The sequence below is a fragment of the Amblyomma americanum genome, chromosome 8, assembly GCF_052857255.1.
Source record: "Amblyomma americanum isolate KBUSLIRL-KWMA chromosome 8, ASM5285725v1, whole genome shotgun sequence".
Classification (NCBI taxonomy): Eukaryota; Metazoa; Arthropoda; class Arachnida; order Ixodida; family Ixodidae; genus Amblyomma; species Amblyomma americanum.
This window is the reverse complement of record NC_135504.1, coordinates 62,428,355-62,453,380: the sequence shown is the minus strand read 5'-3', so window position 1 is coordinate 62,453,380 and position 25,026 is coordinate 62,428,355. Positions and strand designations below refer to the sequence as shown.

Sequence of the window (25,026 nt, the reverse complement as noted above, 5' to 3'; positions counted from 1 at the left end):
CTTGCAACACTCCAATATTCAAAATCTATCTCCGAGAATGTTGGACATGAGCTGGTCGCAATTACTCCGGAGCCCTCCACTATGGCACATCTTTTTCTCTTTTTTCTTTCACTCCCATCTTCCTTGTTTCCGTCACGGCGCGCTTCATGTGTCCACCGAGAAGTGCGGCAGTCACTACGCCATTCCCTTTTCTAAATATTCATAGTCGTTTTCATTTCTTCATGCATTTGTCAATCTTTTTACTGCATTTGCTCTGAAATGTTAATTATATTACTCTCAAATTTAGGTCTTGCACGCCTATGCCGTGCATGGGTTGCTATTGGTGCCGGTTGTACGACGCTCACACGAAGATAACAAAAAAAGATAAAAGTTTCTGCCAAGCTCTGCCTCTTGTACATTTCTAATCGGTAATGTGAAAGTAATTTTCTGCTAATCCCAGGTCTTCGTGTTCTGAATAAGTAAATGCGTTTGGGTGAGACAAGGGTGTGGCAAGCTCTTTCGGCACCAAGAGTACCATTCCGCTTAATGTGCTGAGCAACGTGAAAGAGAGAGAGAGAGAGAATGTTTTGTGTGGGCATGTGCGGTTTATTGTTTGCTCCATACACATATTTTTTGTTACATGAATTATTCACCTTTTTTCCCCTCCGTGCTACGTGACATTTTCTTATTTCCCCCAGCAGATTTTGGTGCGAAACTTATCGCTTAAAGCTATGTTAAATAACCGTTTGTGACAAACTGTATGCGGGGCAAGAGCCATCGTCAGGCGTTTCGCCTTTTGCTCTTGCTCCTTTTTCTATATCAGGAAGGAAACAAATTAATCAAATGAAATCAAATCAAACCGCGCTTAGCTTAAAACAAATGGAATTATTTTGCTCAGCCTGAACTTGTGGACGAGATATCTCGCTGCTAAGGTTTCATTCCGATGCGGCGAACAGCCTTGTATTCGCTATTATGCCGCTCGATAAAAAAAAAAAAACCTGAGTAGACTGGAATAATTCCGGCAACTTTTTCTGCAGTACGTCTGACAGACCACGAGTAGTGTGGGGAGGCGATAACACAATCATTTCCTGCATCCTTACAGTGCTGGAACTCATCGCTCTTAAAACCATAATAGCGTCGAATATGCCACGTTTTTTTTTTCCATCGAAATTCTGTTCCCATTGCCAACCACCTCCACCCCCCCCCCCCCCCCTTATTCTTTCGCTACAGGTTCTTGAAGGCTTGCTGCCAGAGACGTTAGAGATCAAGGATATCCCATCCCTGAGAGCATACGCGAGGGGACTTGTAGAATCCGCAGATCTCATCCCACTGGCTTGTGAAGCTTTCTCCTTCCCATTACAAACGCAGTGGAGCGCTAAAAAAATAACCGGTGAGTTATTAGCTCTTCCCTTTTTTCACCTCAGCATTTAAATGAGTGTCTTTGGAGTCTGTGGATTGGGTTAAAAATTATGGAAGCTGCACTTTACAATTTTTTTTCTAGTATTCGATCAAAAATATTTTGATTATAGGGACTAGGAAAACACATCTACTAAGTAAAGAAGATGGGCGATAATTATTCCTTCACTCGTCGTCCCCTCACCGCAAAAAGTTTTGACCTAGCTTGATCAACAGGAAAGATATCGGCGAATAAAAAAATGGCGGTGGTTTAGCTTTGGTTAAAGCTGGAGTCACGCGATAGCTACAGCTGGCCAAGTGGAACTTGCTCAGTTGAATTGCAAAGTCAGTCATTCGCCGCTCCGTTTCGCTGGGCGTTCCTTCTTCATCTTCGTCCCACTTAACACGGCGATTGCGCACAACTGCGGCAGCTCGGTTTCAGTGCTCTAGAAGCACTGTGTCGTGGTTTCGCCGGCGCTGCTCCGCACCACGAGGCTGGTCCCGTGACCAACCACGTTACGAACCACGTGATCAGCCACGGCGCCGCCGGCAGCTGCTCCGCACCACGTCACCAGCCACGGTGCCGCCACGCTGAAGGCTCGAAATGCTATCGTAATGTAGCTATCGCTACAAAATGACGTTAGGCCTCTCCTTCTTAGGTCATACACACCGGCGAGCGCGAAAAAATAAAGAGGTTGGGACCGCGCTGCGCCCGTGAATACTTTACGCGTCGCCACTGGGTTTTTGTTTTTTCTTCAGGAGGGCGCCACCGTGGGCGCAATCGCTTGCGTACCGTTCACCGTTGTCACTGAGATCGCATCGTCTTCCCGGATATCTAGGCGCGACTTCTGCGAATGACAACCGCGATAGCCTTCGAACTCTACAAGTACGCCCTGTGTAGAAACCGGCTGCTGAACACCGGAAATGGCACCAACGACTCGTCCGCTGGCTCAGGGGATTCACCCGGCGGACGGGCCGTTTACAGGCAGCGGTAAAATAGCGCCGTTCCCCTTCCTTTCAGTACGGCTAGGGTGGCTAGAACTTTTTGAGGTGTGCAAAGCGGCTGCCGGAAGCTGCCCCCCAAGACCAACCGATGCCGCGCGGGGCGCTGAAGACAGCGACGCCGTCAGAGCGAGACATCGGAGCATTGCGCGCACCAAGAAAGCATCGCTCGCGCTGATTGTTGCTTTCCGAATCAGGTAAAGTTAAGGTGCATGGACCACTAGATGCGTTATTTCTGCCGCGAGATTTGAGAATGCCACAAAGAGCAAAAGACAAAAAAAAACTAAGCGTTGGTGTTTCGTGCCTCAAGTCAAGTTTTACTGCTTATAACACGGGTTCACTTTTTTTGAGTAAATCGAAAGGAAGACGAACGGAAAGAAAAAACCGTGAAGCCATGCGTTCTTTAGCGGGCTTATCATGCTGTTTTGTATCTATCAGCAACGAATGAAACGCGAACAAGAAAACTGAGACGGCAACACAAAAACGGGAAGATATTAGCTCCTGGAATTGAACTACAAGCCAGGTTGAAAAACATTTCTGAAGAAGAGTCTTCACTCCTTCGAAATTAAAATAGTAGGAACTAGTATTTAGCTGCTCCTGACTAAGAGTGGCGTATCTTGCAGTCCGTGGTTCAATTGTCTTGTTCGCGTTTCATTTCTTGCTGATAGTACGTGGATGAACAACTGAAAATAAGTGTTCTTCCAGAAACGCGTCTTTTTCTTACTGTGCTGTTTTACTGTGGAAGCGCCCTGGTCAAAATTCTATGCTTCATGAACTGCACTTCTTGACAGCGTTTCTTTGAAAAGGTAATTCTCGTTTGCTCAGATTGCAACGCATGTAAAAACTCCACGCCGCGGAAAATTAATCCGGAGCTCTCCACTACGTTTTTACTATTGATTTCAGCCTCGACAAGTAAAAACCCACTAAATCTTTCACTGTACGAACGTGTATGCGACACAATGTAGTCTTGACATACATTGGTCTAAGGAGCAGAAGAAAAAGCATGAAACACTTTCCGAATATGTTAACCATTTTCCACACAGTAGCAGCGCAAATTTACATGCTTTGTTTAGAGCGTGTGGGCTTCAAATCCAAGCTCCTGAGAGGCAGATCTAGTCGCTCGGTTGTTATCCGCTGCTACTCGACGTGCGTACCTTAACGAACCCCATCGCAGGAGGCAAGAGAAGGTGCTGGTGCAAAACACTCAATTCCCACTTCATGTACGTCCTTCAACGTCTCAAAGCGACCGAGGCCATGAGGGACGCCGTAGAGAAGGGCTTAGGAAATTGCATCCACCTGGGGATCTTTAACGTGCACTGACATCGCACAGTACGGTGGCCTCTCGAATTTTGCCTCCATCGAAATTCGACCGCCACGGCCGGCATCGAACCCACGTCTTTCGCGTCAGCAGCTGACTGTCATAACCACTCAGCCACCACGGCGGCTGGTGACGCAAAACAAAAATACCACACATTATTGAGGAAGGAAGCCCAGCTGAAAGCGAAAGAATTTACTAAAACTGAAAGGCAAAAAGCAGCGCGAGCGAACCGCTCTAGGGGCGCGGAAAAAGAAGGGAGGGGGGAGGAGCAAACTTCTGGCACTCCTTTTCATGTTACAAACGAACAGCCGAGCGCGTTCTTGAAAAGCGTGTGAACGTATGCGCAGCAGCTTTTCATGCCAGCACACAAATCGAACCTGATGAGTGCTCCAGTTTCCTTTAAATCAGACCTCAGCAAATTCTGCTTTAGAAACAAAAAGAGAAGTGATTCCAGCAACTGGTTGTCGTCTGCTGCGCAAGAAAGCAGTTCTGCTTGGTGAATAATTCTTCAGAACTCGGAGCTCATAACTTCATCGAGTGTACAAACCACAATCGCGAAGCCATTTTCATCTTCAGCGGCCTCCCAAAAGCAAAGCACAGCGCGCAAATCACGCAATTAAAGCGGTCCGCGCGCTTTCCACCGTGCGTGATCAGCGACCGCGCGACGGCGCCTTTAGCATCAGCGCCCCTGGCGGCATCGGTGGGCAGCGGTGCCACTTCCGGCAAGGGAAACGCGCCGCGCTTTTCACACCTGAAACAGTTCTAGCCACCCTAGTACGGCGGCGGCCGCGGCAAAGAGTGCAACGCACACGACTGCTTTCGTGCCGGAAATGTAGCCGTGACGCCATGCCTATAGAGACCCCAACCTAAGGTTTGCCACGCGACGACAGCGCCGTGCTCCTCCCGTAGCGGCGGAATTCTGAAGCGCCGATCGGGCGCGACGGCGCCTCGGCGCTCTGACTGGCAGTGTTCGCGTGCGGCGCGCGCCCGTCTCCTCGAGGGCGCGACGGATGCGAGCGCAGCCTGACGACGGCGCAGTGCGCTGTTTATGTCCATCGGTGGGCAATTTTTACGCGGTGATCGAAGTGACAAGCGGCACCACGATTGCCTAAAAACGGAGAAGCGTCTAGCTTGACTTGTGGGCTTCCCTGAAATGACGCACTTGCTTACAGCTGTGTGTGCTGTCAACAGAAATTACCCAGGTGGCAGAGATCGTTCACTGTGAAGTTCCGGTGCGGTATCGGGCGCTGCAGCATAGATTGAAAAATAGTGCTAATGATCCATCACCTGCCGCAACAGAAGAGAACGCTGGCGGGCACTTAATATATGTGCGCTTACTCGGCCGACATCATGTAAACTGGCAGCGCATCGAACTGCAAAGGCGAAGATGGCAGACACGATTCCGTATGGGAACTAACCTTGTGTCTCTGTCGTACACACGCGGTAGGAGTGTGGCTCTGCAGATTACAGACCACATATACTGCAGACCTCGGGCGGCCGCGCAATAATGTTACGTGCCCCGTAGATCCGCATCAGAACTGAGTCGTGCCAGTGGTTTGTGAGTTTAACGTTCCAAGATTGTACGTAGATTGTGAGCAAAGCCGTTTTTGAATGGCTACGGATTAACAGGCATTATTTTTAGATATATGCATGGTGAATGCGCCATCTGCTGTAAATACGACAATACGGAAGAAGCGGCTAGGCAAGCGCGACACCGGTAGGAACGGCAATGCGTTGCCATATTGTGTCACCGCACGCCCATGCTAAAACTCTCAAAGTTCAACAGAATGGGATTCATTAAAGCGTATCGACATCTCGAAATGCGCTTTCGTATTGCGCACAGATCTAAACGCGGCGCGATTCATCCTGCGACACTGGGGTGAGCAGCCTGGCGCCAAAGCCATTGAAACACCGCGGAAAGGGAAAAGAAAAAGGTAGCAGAAACGTCTGACCAGCACGCACGGCGGAAGCAAGGACATCGAGCTGAGCTAGCACAATTTGAAGACACGAAAAAAAAAGCGCGAACCGCATTCGTGGCGCAGTTTCGTTCGAAGGTAGGCTTCAATTTCAGTTTTCACTTCGTACACCACGTGGTTATGCACTATGGGCACAAAACTAGGCGTGACGAAAACAGCGCCCTTTTCATTTGCTTGACGCCACGCACACGAGCTGCTCCCTCTCTAAAGCACGAGTTCACAGCAGTGCCAAAGCGCGAGGAAAACCCTCCAGTAGGCGCGCTTTTCTCTCACAACGGCGTCCATGCACGAGCGGAGAGAGCATAGCGTGCGGGATGCAAGCTCCTGTCACAACGGCGCCGAAGCGCGAGCCAGAAAGAACGAGCGCGCGCGCGCGAAATTAGTCTCCTTCACGTGCGGACGAGGCAAACGCACACAAGCCAGTGGCGAAGCTCGTCGTCCATACCCGCCGCGGTGGCTCAGTGGTTAGGGCGCTCGACTACTGATCCGGAGTACCCGGGTTCGAACCCGACCGCGGCGGCTGCGTTTTTATGGGGGGAAAACGCTAAGGCGCCCGTGTGCTGTGCGATGTCAGTGCACGTTAAAGATCCCCAGGTGGTCCAAATTACTCCGGAGCCCTCCACTACGGCACCTCTTTATTCCTTTCTTCTTTCACTCCCTCCTTTATCTCTTCCCATACGGCGCGGTTCAGGTGTCCAAAGATATATGAGACAGATACTGCGCCACTTCCTTTCCCCGAAAACAATTATTATTATTAATTATTATGTCCTGCTCGATCAACTAGGAGGATTCGCTCGGAGAGGTCGCTATTCACTGGCGTCCGCAGCGCCCTCTAGCCCAGGTTGTGTCCCTATAGCGAATGGCAGAGGCGGGCTTCCTGTCATTGACCATGTCATCACTATAGTCGTGACGTACACCGCTTAGAAAAATTGTTCCAAGAAATTGGCTCCGGAATTTAAAAAAAAATAATGCCGGTTTAGCTTTGGTTAAACCGAGAGAGAAGCCGTAGCTTCCAGATGGTTTAGCCTGGCAATGTCTATTATGCTATGCTTTGGTCGTTTCTTTGGTCTTTGGTATGTTTTTTTCTTTTTTTTTACTCGACGTCACAGCTTAGCTCGCGAACACCGCATGTCGACTTCGTTCCTAGGTGCGCCGGCGCTCCTCCCATTATGTACTCGGTTAAAGAGGGCGCGACGTCACGCCCTATCACCTAAACGCCGCGTTTCGGCTCCTCGTCGATCCAAGAGTCGATCACGTGACCCAATTTTTATTCACCTTGACGTGACCTTACGACCGTGATAATCTTCACTTTCCACTGTCCTTGAAATGACCTTGACCTTTCACCTCGACCTTTGACCTTTACAATGCCTTGACCATTGGTCTGACCATTGAGCATTCACTGGTTGTCCGAACTTGGGCACTGAGGCTTGACCTGTGCTTTGCTTTGAAAGTCATTGAATATGCACGGCGATCTCAGCCGGTTATCTCTGGTAGTCAAGCTACCGCTTCAAAAAATATGATTTTTTAGAAAGTAACACCCGCCGTGGAGGCTGCAGCGATGGCGTAGAGGTAGAACATCCGCCTCGCGTGCGAGAGGACCGGGGTTCAAATCCTGGTGCCGCGCAATTCTCCACCGGGTTTAAAAAAAAATATCCGCGTGTCGATGGAATTGCATAACCAGGCCTGGAGTGCGGCCTGATCTCGGTGACCAGAACCGACAACGCACTCTCTCACCAGAGCAGGATTTGGCCACCCTGGTGTAGTACTTGGCCACAACCTTCTATGATCAAACCAATTAACCCTCGGCCCTCAGTCCCCAGCGGCTACGGAGAAAATGACCACGGCGGCGGTCAGACCTGTGACGCAGCGGAGGGTGCTAACAATCTCTGGCTCCGGACAGGCCGCCATTAGAATCTGAACCTGGCAACGTTTAACGCTAGAACTTTAGCAAGTGAGGCTAGCCTAGCAGTGCAGTTTGAGGAACTAGCGGGATTTAAATGGGGTGTGATAGGGCTTAGCGAAGTTAGGAGGACAGGTGAGGCGTATGCAGTACTAAAGGAAGGACACATACTGTGCTATCGCGGGTTAGAGGATAGACGAGAACTAGGTGTGGGATTCCTCATTAATAAGGATATAGCTGGCAACGTAGAGGAGCTCTACAGTATTAACGAGAGGGTAGCAGCTGTAGCAATTAGGCTGAATAGGAGGTACAAGCTGAAAGTGGTGCAGGCCTACGCACCCACATCCAGCCATGATGACCAGACCGTTGAAAGTGTCTATGAGGACGTAGAATCAGCAATGAATAAAGTAAAATCGCAGTACACAGTACAGATGGGCGACTTCAATGCGAAGGTGGGCAAGAAGCAGGGCTGAAGACCACGCGGTAGGTGACTATGAGATAGGCTCTAGAAATAGCAGGGGAGAGTTATTAGTCGAATTCGCGGATAGTAATAATTTACGGATCATGAATACCTTCTTCCGCAAACGAGAAAACAGGAAGTGGACCTGGAAGAACCCCAATGGTGAGATTAAAAATGAAATCGACTTTATACTATGCGCTAAACCTGGCATCATTCAGGATGTGGCCGTCCTCGGAAAGGTGCGTTGCAGCGACCACAGAATGGTAAGGTCTAGACTTAGCTTAGAGTTGAAGAGGGAACGGAAGAAGCTAGTGCAGAAGAAGACCATTAACGAGTTAGCCATAAGAGGGAAAGCACAGGAGTTTAGGATAGCGCTGCAAAACAGATATTCGGCTTTAACTGAGGAAGATGATCTTGATGTTCATTCAATGCACGATAATCTGACATCAATAATTACGGAGTGTGCAGTAGAAGTAGGCGGTAGGACAGTTCGAAAGGATACCGGGAAGCTATCTCAGGTGACGAAAGATCTGATTAAGAAGCGCCAAAACATGAGGGCATCTAACCCTACCGATTGAACAGAACTAACGGAGCTATCAAAGTTAATAAATAAGCGCAAGGTAGCCGACATAAGGAAGTTTAATACGGAGAGAATCGAGCATGCTATAAAGAACGGAGGTAGCCTAAAAACAGTGAAGAGGAAATTAGGAATAAGTAAAAACCAGATGTATGCATAAGAGACAAGCAGGGCAATGTCATTAGCAATATGGATAAGATAGTTAACGTAGCCGAAGAGTTCTACACAGACCTGTACAGTAGCCAATGTAATCAGAGCGTTAATGAGAAAGACAACAGTGCACTGCAATGCGTCTTCCCGCTAGTAACGAAAGATGATGTAAAGAAAGCCTTAGAAGCAATGAAAAGGGGAAAAGCAGCTGGGGAGGATCAGGTATCTGCAGATCTGAAGGATGGAGGGGACATAGTGCTAGAAAAACTAGCCACCCTGTATACGCAATGCCTTATGACCTCGACTGTACCAGAAGCTTGGAAGAATGCAAACATTATCTTAATTCATAAGAAGGGAGACGCCAAGGACTTGAAAAATTACAGGCCGATCAGCTTACTATCCGTTGCCTACAAAGTATTTACTAAGGTAATCGCTAATAGAGTGCAGGCAACGTTAGACTTTAATCAACCAAATGATCAGGCAGGCTTTCCTAAAGGATATTCCACAATAGATCATATCCACACTATCAATCAGGAGATAGAGAAATGCGCAGAATATAACCAACCTTTATATATAGCTTTCATTGATTACGAGAAAGCATTCGACTAAGTGGAAACCTCAGCAGTGATACAGGCATTGCGTAATCAGGGGGTAGAAGAGCCTTATGTCAAAATACTGGAAGATATATATAGCAACTGCACAGCTACTATAGTCCTCCATAAAGTCAGCAATAAAATTCCAATAAGGAAGGGCGTCAGGCAAGGAGACACGATTTCGCCAATGCTGTTCACCGCGTGTTTACAGGAGGTACTTCGAGGCCTGAATTGGGAACAGTTGGGAATAAGAATACATGGAGAATACCTAAATAATCTGCGATTTGCTGATGACATTGCCTTGCTGAGTCATTCAGGAGGTGAACTGCAAATAATGATCAATGAGTTAGACAGGCAGAGCAGATCGATGGGTCTAAAAATTAACATGCAGAAAACCAAGGTAATGTTCAACAGCTTAGCAAGGGAACAACAGTTCACGATTGGCAGCGACAGCCTAGAAATTGTGACGGAATACGTCTACTTAGGGCAGGTAGTGACAGCTGATCCGGATCATGAGAGGGAGATAACTAGAAGGATAAGAATGGGGTGGAGCGCATATGGCAAATCCTCGCAGATCATGATTGGCAGTTTACCAATTTCCCTCAAGAGGAAAGTGTACAACAGTATAATCTTACGGTACTCGCCTACGGGGCAGAAACGTGGAGGCTAACGAAAAGAGTTCAGCTTAGGTTAAGGACAACGCAGCAAGCCATGGAAAGAAAAATGGTAGGTGTAACGTTAAGAGATCGGAAGCGGGCAGAGTGGGTGAGGGAACAAACACGGGCTAATGACATCCTAGTCGAAATCAAGAGAAAGAAATGGGCTTGGGCAGGGCATGTAATGCGAAGACAAGATAACCGCTGGTCCTTAAGGGTAACGGAGTGGATTCCAAGGTGGGCGGATGAGATTAAGAAGTTTGCAGGCACAGGGTGGATGCAGCTGGCAAAGGATAGGGTTAATTGGAGAGACATGGGAGAGGCCCTTGCCCTGCAGTGGGTGTAGTAAGGCTGATGATGACGATGATGATGAGGACCCGCCGTGGTGGCTCAGTGGTTAGGGCGCTCAGCTACTGATGCAGAGTTCCCGGGTTCGAACCCGAGCGCGGCGGCTGCGTTTCGATGGAGGTGAAACGCTAAGGCGCCCGTGGGCTGTGCCATGTCAGTGCACGTTAAAGATCTCCGGGTGGTCGAAATTATTCCAGAGCCCTCCACTACAGCACCTCTTTCTTCATTCCTTCCTTCACTCCCTCCTTTATTCCTTCCCTTACGGCGCGGTTCAGGTATGCGCCGAAATGTGACACATATACTGCGCCATTTCCATTCCCTAAAAACCAATTGTTATTTTTCAGTTGACAGTAACAGTCTATCGCCGGCTCATTTCTAAGGACTCATACATAGTGGTGATGCTCAAAGGAGTTCGTTGTAGACATTGCAACAAAGGCAGGCCTGCCGTTTCACCCAGACTATAGCTGGCAGGCTGAACTTTATAAAGGGGAATAATTTTTGTGACACTTGATAGAGATCTAATAGTGTCTTTAGCTGGCCGAGCGCCGCTCTAAAAAATTGATCTCCCATTCGGGAGCTGATGCCGAGCACTAGTATTGCGTTCGGCTGATTCTTAATGCAGAAGGAATAGGAGGCTATGTTGACGGCGGAAGTTGGTCCTCTGTGGCGTCACTTGGTATTTGACGTAATCGGTCATATTGTCACGGGTTGTGGAGACGACGCGGGTCGAAGGCACAATGGGGGACCAGGACCACAGTAGCAGGCGCCAAAGACAGGCCAAGCGGTCGCGGCCGGGCTCACGAGCGAGTTCTGCCGAGCTTCTACCTCGTCACCGGCGATCGGCACGCCGCCGGTTGAAGGTGACGTTAAGTGCAAAATCAAGGAAGAACAATAACACCACACGACATTACTCCCCTCCCGAAAGCGCGAAGAGTTGGGCCACGTGCTCCGAGCGGTCACAGTACGCTTTCAGGCGAGCTACGTGGACAAGTTCGGAGGCGGGCGGGCGGCGTGACGGCCGCGTAACGATCGGCAGCACTTCGTACTAAGTCGCCTATATGGCGGATCCCTTCGTACGGGCCAAAGTATCGTTTCAGCAGCTTCTCGCTAAGACCACGGCTTCGACTTAGAGTCCACACCCACACTCGATCGCCAGGATTGAACTGAACATCACGGTGGCCTTGGTTGTATCGTCGAGCATCGACTTGCTGGCGGGCTTGGATGCGAAGGCGGGCCAACTGTCGGGCTTCTTCCGTGAGTTGATCGACAAGTTGAGCATCGGCGTGAGTGTAGACAACTGGCTGGTGGGGCAGCATAGCGTCGAGCATGGTAAGGCTTCCAGGTCATGCGCCAGGCAAAATGGCGAAAATGTGGTGGTTTCTTGTACTGCATTGTTGTACACAAAAGTTACGTTCGGTAACACTTCGTCCCAGGTTCGGTGCTCGATGTCGACATGCATTAAGAGCATGTCAGCCAAGGTCTTGTTAAGGCGCTCGGTCAGCCCGTTTCTTTGCGGGTGGTATGCGGTAGTTTTGCGGTGGGCAATGTGGCTTAAGCTCAGTATCTGTGAGATAAGTTGGGACATAAATGCGGCACCACGATCAGTGATAAGGACCTCTGGGGCACCGGGTCGAAGAACGACGGACTCGGCGAAAAACACTGCCACATCCCAAGCCGTTGATGACGGCAGAGCGCGTGATTCGGCATACCGTGTGAGGTAGTCCGTCGCCACCACCATCCATCGGTTGCCCGACTGCGACTTTGGAAAAGGTCCGAGTAGGTCCATATCGATCTGCTGGAACAGACTGAGCGGTGGGATGAAATGGTGAAGGAGTCCCGCAGGTTCACGGGTGGAGTCTTGCGCCATTGACACTCGCGGCAGGTCCTGGTGCAATGGTGGACGGTCTTGTCAAGTTGTGGCCAATAGTACTTGGAACGTATTCGCGCGAGCGTTCGACTGAACCCCAAGTGTCCCGAGGTGGGGGTCATCTTGAGACGCTTCTTAATTTCGTCGCGTAGACCAGTGGGCACAACTAAAAGCCGTGACCTCGGGCTCAGGGCACAGTTCTTCGTATTAAGAACGTTGTCCCGAAGGCATAAATTACGCACTACGCGTACAAAAGGACGAGGAACCACGCCTCCTTGACCCTCCAAATGTGAGATCTCGTCGCGAAGGTCGGGGTCGTGTCGCTTCCGCGCCGCCATATCGTCGGTACATAGAGCTCCTAAAAAGATGTCACAGTCGTCCGTATCATCAGGCGCGGCTTCGACGGGAGCGCAGGAGAGGCAGTCAGCATTAGTGCGTCTGCGACCAGACTTATAGACGATCGTAGCGTCGAATTCTTGCAATCGAAGGGCCCACCGCGCAAGTCGGCCTGCAGGGTCCCTTGACTGGTAAGCCAGCACAGAGAGCGGTGGTCTGTGACCCCCTGGAATGGGCGTCTATGCATACAGATAGAGTCTGAACTTAGTGATCGCCCAAATTACTGCGAGGCATTCTTTTTCGGTGGTCGAGTAGTTGGTTTTCGCCTTCGACAAAACACGACTGGCGTATGCGATGACACGTTCGGCGCAGTTCTGGTGCTGGATCAGGACGGCCCCGAGGCCCGTGTTACTAGTGTCAGCGTGTACCTCTGCCGCGGCGTCCTTATCAAAACGGCCTAGGACAGGGGAAGCCTGTAGGCGTCGTTTTAGATGGTCAAATGCAAGCTGCTGTTACTAGACCAATGGAATGGGATGGACTCCTTCGTGAGGCGAGTAATCCGCGCGGCGATATGCGAAAAGTTGGGAACAAAGCGTCTGTAGTAATCGCAGAGGCCCAGGAACCTCCGCACGGCGTTCTTGTCCGGCGGCGTCGGGAAGGAAGCGCAGGACCGAAGCCCTCTTGACTGACGACGTGACCCAGAAATTTCAGCTCGTCACAAGCAAATTGGCACTTCGTAGGCTTGAGGTGAGGCCGATATTTCTGATAGCATGCAAGACTGCTTTTAGGCGAACAAGATGTTCATGAAACGTGCTGGAAAAAATGACCACATCATTAAGGCAAACAAGGCATGTTTGCCATTTGAGGCCGGTGAGCACGGTGTCCCTATCGCGCTGGAAGGTCGCTGGAGCAGTACCGGGTCCGAAGGGCATTACCTTGAACTCATACAGTCCATCCGGGGTGATGAAAGCCGTCTTTTTTCTGTCACGCTCATCAGCTTCTATCTGCCAATAACCACTTCTAAGGTCGATGGATGAAAAGTAACGGGCATGGCGCAGGCGGTCAAGCGCGTCATCGATGCGCGGAAGTGGGTATACGTCCTTCTTCATGACTCTGTTCAGGCTCCGGTAGTCAACACAAAAGCGAAGGGTGCCGTATTTTTTCTTCACCAGCACCGCCGGAGCAGCCCAAGGGCTGTAAGAAGGTTGGATAATGTCAAGGGCCGACATTTCGCGCACTTAATGTTGTATCGTTTCACGTTCTTTTAACGAAAGGCGATAAAGTTACTGACGAACAGGATGGACAGCGTCGTCGGTAATTGTTCTGTGCTTTGCTATTGGAGTCTGGCGAACCCCGGCTGACGTAGAAAACCAGTCGTGGATCTCACCCAGCAGAGCGAGGAGCTCGTCTCTCTCCTAAGCAAAGAGTTGTGGGGCAATGCTGACAACTAAAGTAGGCACCGAAGGCTGGGGAGGGGGCGGACAAGAAGGAGCCGCAGAGAGGGTCTCAGCATCGACAGGAGCGCTGAGGCGCTCGATGAGGCCGATTACTGTGCCTTTGGTGAGGTGCTGCGGAGCGCCGCAAAAATTGGTGACGAGGACTTGGACTGTGCCACGTGCAGACAGGAAGAAGAATGGCGGGAAGAGATGAGCGGTGGGGCGTGGGGCAAAACCGCGCCCGCCGAAACGACGAGGCTGATTTGAGCAACAGATATCTCAGGCGTTGTTGCGACTAAAGGGAGGATGAAAACGGATATCAGCAACCTAACGCAATGAACGTTGGTAAGAATCGTTGGAGTAGATGGAATATTCGCGATGTCATTCACTGGTGGACATTAATGCGGTGGCAGCATTCCCGAATACATTCCTCAAAAACTTTGACTAACCGTTCGTCGTGCAGCACTCCGATTGACGTCATAGCATTTCTCTTTGCAAATGGCTAGCATGTTTTAGTCAAGCTGGTGGCTCACTTGCGACTGGGGTTCGGACCAATGACATATGCACCTTCAGTTGCATGCTTTAAGGCGCTGTTTAGGTGTCCGCCGACATGTCGAGATGTGAGAGCTACTGTGCCTTTTCCTTTCCTCTAAAACCTTTCCTTTCTTCTAACATGTTTTCGCATTTCTCCACGTAAGCAGACGTAAACACCCTCAGAATTTTTTCTGGGCGTCGGCCTCCATCGAGGAGCGCTACCACACACTCCGAAAAAAAAAATTAGCTTCGGTTCAACTACTGCTGAACCTAGGTAAAGAGCGAAAGTTGTGGTGTATTGGGTAAGTAGACGCGGCTTGGCATCTAATGTAGAATGCGTTCCGCACGCTGAATATGCAAAGCGCTCACCCTCCAGGTGACGATTAAATTAATTGTTGATCGTGATAGGTTGGTGAGCCTGCAACCGTTCCTAGAAACAAGCTTTCTCCAACGATTCCACGTAGGCATCGGACTGAACCGCTCCGACGTCAAAAATATGCCACACAAAGCCACACCTCAGGAGCTATTATTTCTGCCGTTTTTCAACATTGCTATGCTCAGGCTATCGCGTGCACTACAAGCACTTCCAAATGTAGGCTTTACCATATACGCGGATGATATAACTCTAAGGGCCACAAAGGTTTCCCTGGGCCAAAAAGAAACCACCCTGCAATTAGCAACCCGGATCGCTGAGGACTTCGCCTCGCAAAGCGGCCTCTACTGCGCCCCGGAGAAATCGGAGGTAATACGAGTACATGGCCCGAGATACGTCTCTCCTAGTCCTTCAACCTCACTATCGAGGGTCAAGCCATCATGGAAGTCAGGGATGTTAACCTGATCCGCATTCTTGGTCTTTGGATGCAGAGCAACCTCCATGTTACGCACGCCATCAGACTCTCAAAACCACCGTAAACCAAATACCTCTCATGATCAGCCGCATTACCAAGCATCGCCAAGGATTGCCAAAAGAAGACACTCTTCGGCTTTGCTAGCACTGGTACTTAGCCGACTCACATACGAACTACCGTTTCACACGCTAACAAAGGGAGAGGAGCAGCAAGTTGACACCATCATAAGGAGGGTATATAAGACGGCCCTTAATCTTCCTAAAGACACCTCGACGGAGCGTCTGACCACATTAGGAACTTCAACGCCTTTGCGGAACTAACACAAGCCATCCGTACATCTCAAACGCTAAGACTTCAGACCACCCAATCTGGCCGAACTATCCTAGGCCGTGTAGGCAGAGTTGCGGACATCGCTCTCTAGATGCTCAATCCTCTCTAAAAAAACAGCACAGGAAATACATCAGCAAGGCCCTGATACCGAAACATACGCTTCAAGACGCTCACACAGGCAGACGACGAGCGCGAGTATCCTACCTACATCGACGCCTAGCCAATTCCGCGAACGTGGTTTATGTTGACGCCGCAGCAAACCTCGACGATGACAAGTACGCAGTGGCGGCAGTGGGCCACCGCTTCTCCCCTCTATTCACTGCTTCTGTAAGAGCAGGAACGCCAGCAGCCGCGGAGACCACCGCCGTGGCTATAGTATTCTAGTTCACTGTAGCCGTGGTCATTGTCTGTTGTCGTTGTTGCCAGGAAGAAAGAAAAGGAAAGTGCACAGGCCTGCTCACCGGCTCAAGACGAGCCACAATCGCTACCACGTGCAGATAGTAGGAGGGTTGAAAGATGGGATAGAAAGACAGGATGGTAAAGATGCGCTAAAGACAAGGCCGATCCCGGAGGCAGTGCAATGCCGGGCCAACCGGTGGCGGGAGTGAAGCATCCTTCAAACTTTCCGCCACATTTCCAAAAATAATTCCAATTGGACCCGTAACAAATACTCTACGGGGACCGGACATTCGCGCCTTCGTTGTCATTAGGCCATTGTCATTAGCCGTTACGAGTTCCAAGGCCAAAGCGCTCATATGATCACAGACCCGGGACACGCGTGTCGAAACTTCCTGAGAGGCTGAGTTCCCGAGCACTTCAGTCGGCTCATGGGCACTACACCCCTCACCAGGCACCACCAAATCACTTGGACCCCAGGCCACGAGGGACTGGGTGAAATGAGAGGCCACATGCTCAAGGCATCATCATCCGAGCGGGACCACAAACTGTGCCCGCTTTTACTCCTCTACCTTCTAGTTATAGCGAACGCCTCGATTGTCAGCGTCTTCAAAGGAGACACTTCCCTCCACTTCATAAGAAATTAGACACCCCAGGTGCCGTCTCATGGTGGAAGATACCGAAGAACCAATTTCCAATCCTCCATGACTACATCTCATACACCCAACATAATACTCCGACACCTGCCCCTGGTGCCAGGCCCGCCCTACACTCTTTTCCATTTCGTGGGGATGTGGGGCCAAACCAAACATTCTACAAAAAGAAAACACGTCTTTTGAGCGGTGGGAGGCGCTACTGACCAGCGATTACTTGGAGGACCAACGGGCCCTCATACAGCGGGCCCACAGGGCAGCTCAAGCCTGTGGAGCCCTGGAATGAGGGCCCCACCCAACTCCGCCCAAATAAGCCCGCCCAACTGCCCTTAACTTTAATCAACTTTTTCCTCCTCCTCCTCTCCAACGTTCAATTTGGCTTCCGTCCAACCACCTCGGCGCAATACGTACTTCCCGCCCTCAAAGAGTTTCTCTTTACACTAAGCGCCACACAGTGGCTACGCAAGCCATACTGGCCCTGGATATTCATAAGGCTTTCGACACAATAAGCCATGACCATGTCCTGACGACATTAGCCATCACGGGCTGCGGCACCCGCATATGGCAATATCGTCACCGAAACCCGGCAGAAAGGGTAGAAGGACACACCAGGACTAGCAAAGCAGGCACACTCAGCGAACCAACGCACGAGCCGGGGAAGGCAACGAAGACCAGCGGGTGCTGTCGCACCGCATGGCGGCGCCACAAAATAGCTAACAGTGTGGCAATATGTTCGGACCGTCCTGCAGGGACGAACGGAAGAACTCCGCCTTGGGGATGTCGCCTCCCAGCATTTCCCCCTGCCTAACCGTAGAACCCCACAAGGGGTGGTCCTATCACCTTTATTTTTGAACACTGCACTAGTGCCACTGGCAAAGGCCCTTGCTGCTACCCCAGGGGCTCCACACAGCCATATACGCAGATGATATAACCATCTGGACAACGGGAGGATCTATTGCAACAGCCCAGGATATGCTGCAATCTGTCATACATCACCACCACAAATTTAGCACACACAGGCCTCCGTTGCTCTCCAAGTAAAACATGACTATTGCAGTTGAAACCCCTATCCAGTGACCTTCCCACCCCCGCATTGAAATGCGCATATACGGAAATCAAGTGCCATTTTGTCTCAGTTGAAGATTCTCGGCCTTTTCATTAACAGCACGCTCGATGCAACCGCCACCCTTCATCTCTTGCAAAGACAGACCAAACAGGTCACTGCACTAATCAAGCGGGTGGCAGCACGCAGTCATGGGCGGAGTGAGCGCGAGACCCTCAATATGACAAATGCATTAATCATTAGCCGCATTACATACCACCTCACATACCACATACTCACTCAACGGTAAACACAACAGGCAGATATCCTAATGCGCACGGCTGTCACCTCCGCCCTACGCCTTCTTTCCACGGTTGGCACGAAACGTCTCCTGGCCACTAGTACCCGCAATACTATGATCTAATTAATAGAAGCTCAACGCATCAAACAATTAATTAGTCCGCCTGAGTAGCACGGAAAAAGGACAACGCCTACTGCGACAGTTTCGTCTCAGTCTACCCAATCCCACCCCAACAATTCCTACACCTTATATGATTTCTCTGCGCACGCAGGATCCCATATATCAGAAGCCCCTACCGCGCAATATGAGCGCTAGCCTCCATCAGGGTAGGCGACAGGCTCGAGCAAAATTTTACACCAAAGCATACAGCAACCGCTCCGATATCCTATATGTCGACGCAGCAAAAAATACTGAAGTAGTATTTTTCACGGCAGTCGCAGCCTATGAAGATGGCACAGTGGGGGGGCCGCCGCCACTATCCGAACTAATTCGCCTGCAGAGGCGGAAGAAGCCGCCATCGCACTTGCGCTGGCCCACTCCACCATTGACAAAAACATAACCGAAATTGGCACAGATTCCCAGGCCATATGCCGCCACTACCTAAAGGGCGTGGCGACGCCGGCCCACACCGTATTGTTGCCACAGCCACCTCTCTCGACCGAACGGTTACTCTGTCGTGGATCCCTGGGCATGCCTCGATCCCCGGTAACGAGCGCGTTAATGCGCTCGCCCGAGAACTCTACTCCCGGACCCCGGACGATCTTGAGCCCCTATCGGTCCTTTATACATGTCATAAAATCACCACATTCTGCAAACTCAGCCGCATGACATTACCACCACACCACACTACCTCGTCGCCCTTATCCAGTGCCACATGGCGACAATTACAGAGGGGCTGCTTTATTTCACCCTACTGCCTCTCATCCTTTCACCCTACCTTTCCTCCTCATTGTTACACCTCTGTGCGTGCACAGATCCCCACTTTTCCACTACCTTTGGGAATGTTCTTCCCCTCAGGCAGTACCCCCATCCCCAATCCCACTCAATCTTCCTGGGAGGCTGCTTTATGGACCGCTCAGCCCGCCGGCCAGATATGGCTGGTGGCAGATATGGCCGATGGGGACAGATGGTGGTGGATATGGCAGATATCGGACTTTATATGGAGCACAACCCCGTGGATGCCTGGACCAGTCGGGAACCACCCTGGCAGATTTTTTGTAGCGCAAATTTCACTATGCCAGCTTTTCTAGCTGTCAGCGGGGCAGCAAGTTTGACCTTGAATGTAGCTAGAGGTCGAACAAGGAAATGAACCGACACCCGGATCGCGCCCGCAAGGGAAGAAAAATGAAATGAAAATTGGTTTTAAGGAAAGGAAAGTACGCCTGTCTCACATATCTCGGTGGACACCCGAACCGCGCCGTAAGGAAAGGAAAGTGAATAATAATAATAATTAGATTTTGGGGAAAGGAAATGGCGCAGTATCTGTCTCATATATCGTTGGACACCTGAACCGCGCCGTAAGGGGAGGGATAATAGAGGAGTGAAAGTAGAAAGGAAGAATTAGGTGCCGTAGTGGAGGGCTCCGGAATAATTTCGACCACCTGGGGATCTAACGTGCACTGACATCGCACAGCACACGGGCGCCTTAGCGTTTTTCCTGCGTAAAAACGCATCCGCCGCGGTTGGGTTCGAACCCGGGAACTCCGGATCAGTTCCCGGGTTCGAACCTGACCGCGGCTGCGTTTTTATGGAGGAAAGTGAAAGGAAAGTTGGTTTTAAGGGTAGGAAATGATGCCTGCCTCACATGTCTCAGTGGACACCCGAACGCGCCGTAAGCGATGGAAAATGAAAGTTGGTTTTAAGAACAGGAAATGACGCCTGTCTAATATTGCGCCATTTCCTTTCCCCCCCCAAAAAAATTTATTCTTCAATTTGGCTTTCTGAAATTATCTGCCGGGTTTCCGCGTCGTTTGGAACCGAATTTTGTTCCATATCTCCGCATACAACGAACAATATAGTACATTTGTAAATATCACCAAAGCTATACTAAATATATACTCTCTTGGGCGAGCGCCTTAGTTTCGTTTCGAAGAAAGCAAGATGTTAAACAAATAAAAAAATGCCTACTATTGTGTATTTGTCAGTATGGCACACACCGCCAGTCGCTCGACCACAAACGTAGCCAGGGAGATGCCGCTTTTCGCTTTCGAGCAGCGTTGACCAGAGCTAAACCACCAGCAATTTTTATCTGTGTAATAAAAGTTTCCATCCATACACCCAATGACCGCTGCGGCTTAATGCTGCAGTGGCGCGTGTCTGGCTCAAAGTTGTCAGCGCTAATCCATGCAGCCCACATCTCTCTCTCTCTCTCTCTCTCTTCCTACGTCCACGTACCTTAAAGCGCGATTGAGGCGGCCACTGTCCCAGGGAGCCAGTTATGCGTCATCTTTTCCTCGAAATCATCGGAGTCTAGGGCGTTGCCAACGCTAACGCCAGTAACACAAAGAACGCCGACAGTCTATAGCTTGAAAATTGGTTGTTGGGGAAATGAAATGGCTACTGATCCGGAAATCCCGAGTTCTAACCCGGCTGCGGCAGCTCCGTTTCGGTGGAGGTGGTGGTGGTGGTGGTGGTAAGGCGCCAGTGTGCTTTGCGATGCCTGTGCACGTTAAAGATCCCCAGGTAGTCGAAATTTTTCCGGAGTCATCCACTACGGCACGACTTTCTTCTCTTCTTTCACTGCCTCCTTTATCCATTTCCTTACGCCGTGGTTCAGGTGTCCGCCGATATGTGAGACAGATACTCCGCTATTTCCTTTCCCTAACAACTCATTTTCAATTCAAATGAAATGGTGCAGTATCTGTCACACAACACGGCAGACACCTGAACCGCGCCTAAAGGAGGGACTGAGAGAAGAAAGGAAGAAAGAGGTGCCGTAGTGGAGAGCTCCGGAATAATTTCGACAACCTGGGCATCTTTAACGTGCACTGATATCGCACAGCACACGGGCGCCTTTGAGTTTCGCCTCCATCGAAACGCTGCTTCAGTGCCGCGTTTCTGCTACACCATTGTAAATGCCAACGCATTCAGCGCACATCTGTTCCTACCGCCACGTAGCTTAAAGCGCGACTGAGGCGTTCACCATCCCAAGGGGCAAGTTATGCACTTTTCCTTGGGTTTTGAAGAAAATTGAAAATTTGGTTTTAAAATTGGTTTTGAAGAAAGGAAATGGCGCAGTAATTGTCTCATATATATCGGTGCACGCCCGAACCAGTTTTGAGTAAAGGAAATGGCGCAGTAACTGTCTCCCATAGAGCGGTGGAAACAAGAATCGCGCCGTAAGGGGTTTGACCTCTGGCTCATTTGAAGGTGAAATCCTCGAGCACTTTGAAATTGTTGTGAGGTAGCGTAGTGAAGCTTTTGATTGAAAACAAGGACTTCGTTAGGGTTCTTCCCAAATCTGAGCATAAAAGCAGCGCAGCGGCAATCGGTGATGCACGACGAGGTCGCCCGCTTGAGGGTGGCTAAGTCACTGCTTGACAGCCTGTTGGTGTAGTTTTGATGTTCTTATACTCTCAAGCCAACGAACTTCATCAGTCATTGCCGGTGGCTCGGAACCTTTATATTAGATGCGCCCCCACTGTCATCTACGTGGTATCGTTGGTTACTGCCTCACTGGCGTCTGCGAAAGAGGGCACGAGGCATCTTATGCGGTATATTTGCGCCTGCACTTTGGATGACAGATTTTTATGGCTCCATCTTTGTTGTATTCAAATGCACTGCAGAGGGTCATTAGTTCACAGAGTACAAAACGTCTGATTGTGTAAGCAGTCTCAAAGTGCCAGTGTCAGCTGGACAAATTTGTGGACAGGTTGCACAGATGTCCATGCTGAGTGCGCTGACCACGCACGAAAGCGTTGCTGAAATGGCGATGAATCGCCTTTTTGTCAGCGAGTGCTTCGACGATGGATTCTGCATATGGTTTTACGAAACGGCTGTTGCGGAAGCCATAACCTACGCCCCACTTTGCCCCCCATAGGTGTCAGCTAAAAGACTTTCATATTTTGTTTCCGTCACGTGGATGCTCTGGGAGCGCCTTACATATTCGTCGAATCGGGACTTCTGCCTGGGTTAGTTGGCGCATAGCTCATTGACTGAAAACATTGCGCGAAAGAACACAGAAGAAAGTTCTGTCTTCTGTATTCCCTCTTCTCTACGTTGTTCCGCGTCATGATTTCCGTCAATTAACCACATATTCGGCTTAGCGGTGTTTACTCCTACTGATATTCTGATTTAACTCTCGGGTCTGCGGGCTCAGTTTCAAATGTTCGAAGTGACCAGTCAAAAGCACCACAAAATTTACGAGAGTATGGAAAAAAGTGTTAGATCATGACTGGTAGGATACAACTATCCTTCAAGAGAAAACGATACACCAGCTGGTATCCTACCGGTGCTCACCTGTGGGGCAGAAACGTGGAGGTTAACGATATATGTGGTTCAATTTAAATTGAGCACAACGCAGCGAGCTATGGAAATAAAAATGATAGGTATAACGTTATGAGACCGCAAGCGGGCGGAGTGGGTGAGAGAACAAAAGCGGATCAATGACATCCTAGTTGAATTCAAGAGGAAGAAGTGGGCTTGGGTAGGGCATGCAATGCGAAGGCGAGATAACAGCTCGTCGTTAAGGGTAATGAATTAGATTACTAGAGAAGGTAAGCCTAGCAGGGGGTGCTACAATGTTAGGTGGGCGTATGAGATTAAGAATAATGCGGGAATACGGTGGCCGCAGCTGGCAAAGGAGAGTTTGATTGGAGAGACATGGGAGAGGCGTCTGCCTATCAGTGGGCGCAGTCAGGCCGATGATGATGATGATGATGATGGAAATAAGTGCACCAATGGATAAATAAGATCGACTTCAGGTATAAATATTATGCATGTTTTTCTTTATTTCTTTCATTGTCTCAAATGAAACTCGTCTATTCGCATTTCATGTAGTGAAAGGTGCAAACCTCTATACCATCAACAATATTTTCCAAAGCAGTCGCAAGAAACTGTGGTTGATTTGGTAAAAACCTCACCATAGCCGGCAAAATAGTCCATAAGAGGCCTTGCTCTGTTTTTGCTTTATTTTCAGTGTAGGGTATGAACGGATGTGAAATCACATAGGCAATTAATAGTTTGTAAAGCTCTCAACTCGACTGACAGCCTTCACTTTGTTTGCAGACAGCCTTCTTCATAACAACCCAGTTTCCCCACTCCTGAAGACGGAGGAGGAAAAAGAGGAGCTTGCAGAGTTCACGAGAGACATAGCTGCCAAACTGTCGATTGATCAGGATGATCACACTAGCCCCAATCGAGTGTTGATTTTCATCCATGCCTCCAAACCTCTGCACTAATTTACGCTGTGAAGCTACATTGGCAAATAAAAGCTGGTGGTGGTGTTGCAGAGTAATGTGTGTTTCTTGAATAAAAGGTGGTCCGTTTTTTTCTCTGGCTGGATCTGGTTTTCCTGTAGTCTTATTTCACTGCTTCATACAACTCAAGTTGTCACACCTTACTGAGGTCATATTCTTCTACAGAATTATCGGAAGGCCGTCTATCAACCTTTCAGTTCCCGCAGGTGCGCGGAAAGCGACCTTAAAATAACCCATCATTCAAATAGGCCTAACACTGTTGTGCGCAAAGCTGTTTTGAAAGGAACTCGCTGTGTTCCGAACTTTATTGCGTAGCTACCATTGCGTCCCCGATCCTATTCTTGACACCACGCATCTGTAAGCAGATTTAGCGTCTCCTCTGTAGAGATAACGGCGAGCAATTTTCTACAAAAATCTTTGCCAAATACCCTTGGAAGGTTCTTAAGCAAGAGCTACCCAGCGGTATTCAATACTAGAACCACACCGCGTCTTCTCTATATATGCAGCTTTAAGCACGAAATGCTTTTATCTCCCTTTGTTGGAACGCCGCGGATGACCTTGGTGGCAGATCGAAGCGAGAACGTGGCGCGAACCGGAGGCCAACCGTAGAGAGAACACGAAAGCGAGCCTAAACGAACCTTTGCGAACCTTTCCGTCTACCTCCCGGTGCGTAGGTGTTGCGCTGCCGCCAGTGCAGCGCATGTGTCAACAACAGGGTCTTCGTAGTTCTCCCAGCGCTCGGCGCGAAGAAGCCTACGTACTGTATTGCAGCCCGAGCGACGCACGCGCAGTCCTCGTGACGTGTGAGCGCACCGTGAGTGCCGAGTGTGTTGCGCAATCCGCACGCCTACGGTCTCGCGCGGAGCCATGGCGCCATTGTTCGGTGCGGCCCGGACCCCATTGCGTTGTAAACATTGCGGGCATTGCACTCCTCCACCCGAGCGACGCTGTTGTCGAAGGTTGTGTTGGGCAAAGACGAGAACTTGCTTTTCAGCGAGGTTCAGTCTCTAGAATCTGCTATGCCTGTACAGCAAAGAATTTCGTGCTTACGTCTACTCTAGGCCGCTAGAGAGAGTTTCTTTACATGAAATGTTACATCTGAACTTAGGCACTGTCCATGGAACAAATCCGGTGGCCATCCTTAATAAACCTGATCGGCCCTGAGCTTGAGTAAAACTCTTATTCTTGAATTCTCGTATTCCATTCGCCTTTCAATCGATCAGCACTGCATATACCGCACCTCTCTCCAACAGGTACACGAAGCATCAGTTCATGAGTCTCAGTATTTTATTTGTAAACCTATGCCGGTACAGCACATGACCACAGCTACGCCTGCGGGCAGTGCGCGCACTCGTGAGCAAACTTTTGTGAGCCTCTGTGCATTCCTCGAACACGGGCTGGATGTCCCGTCTGTTCTCCGTCAGGTAGTTACACGCAGTGACCGAACGCTCCGCGAGTTCTACCTTGAACGATTAATAATTAGACGCCCCACTCCAGTTGTAGCCAACACAT

The 25,026-nt window shown here is 49.9% G+C and overlaps 1 protein-coding gene across 3 annotated transcripts in view; it reads left to right on the top strand.

Annotated features, from left to right (window-relative positions):
* LOC144101769 (juvenile hormone acid O-methyltransferase-like) overlaps positions 1–23,593 on the top strand; it is a 119,099-nt gene extending 95,506 nt beyond the window's left edge. The window contains exons 6-7 of one of the 3 annotated variants that reach the window (XM_077634960.1): positions 1,210–1,369; positions 23,324–23,593. In XM_077634960.1, coding sequence (XP_077491086.1) covers positions 1,210–1,369; positions 23,324–23,496 — 333 coding nt within the window. In that variant the 3' untranslated portion in view covers positions 23,497–23,593. The remainder of the gene's footprint in view (positions 1–1,209; positions 1,370–23,323) is intronic. The other 2 variants (XM_077634961.1, XM_077634962.1) reach the window with 2 other exon arrangements.
* Positions 23,594–25,026: the final 1,433 nt, after the last annotated feature.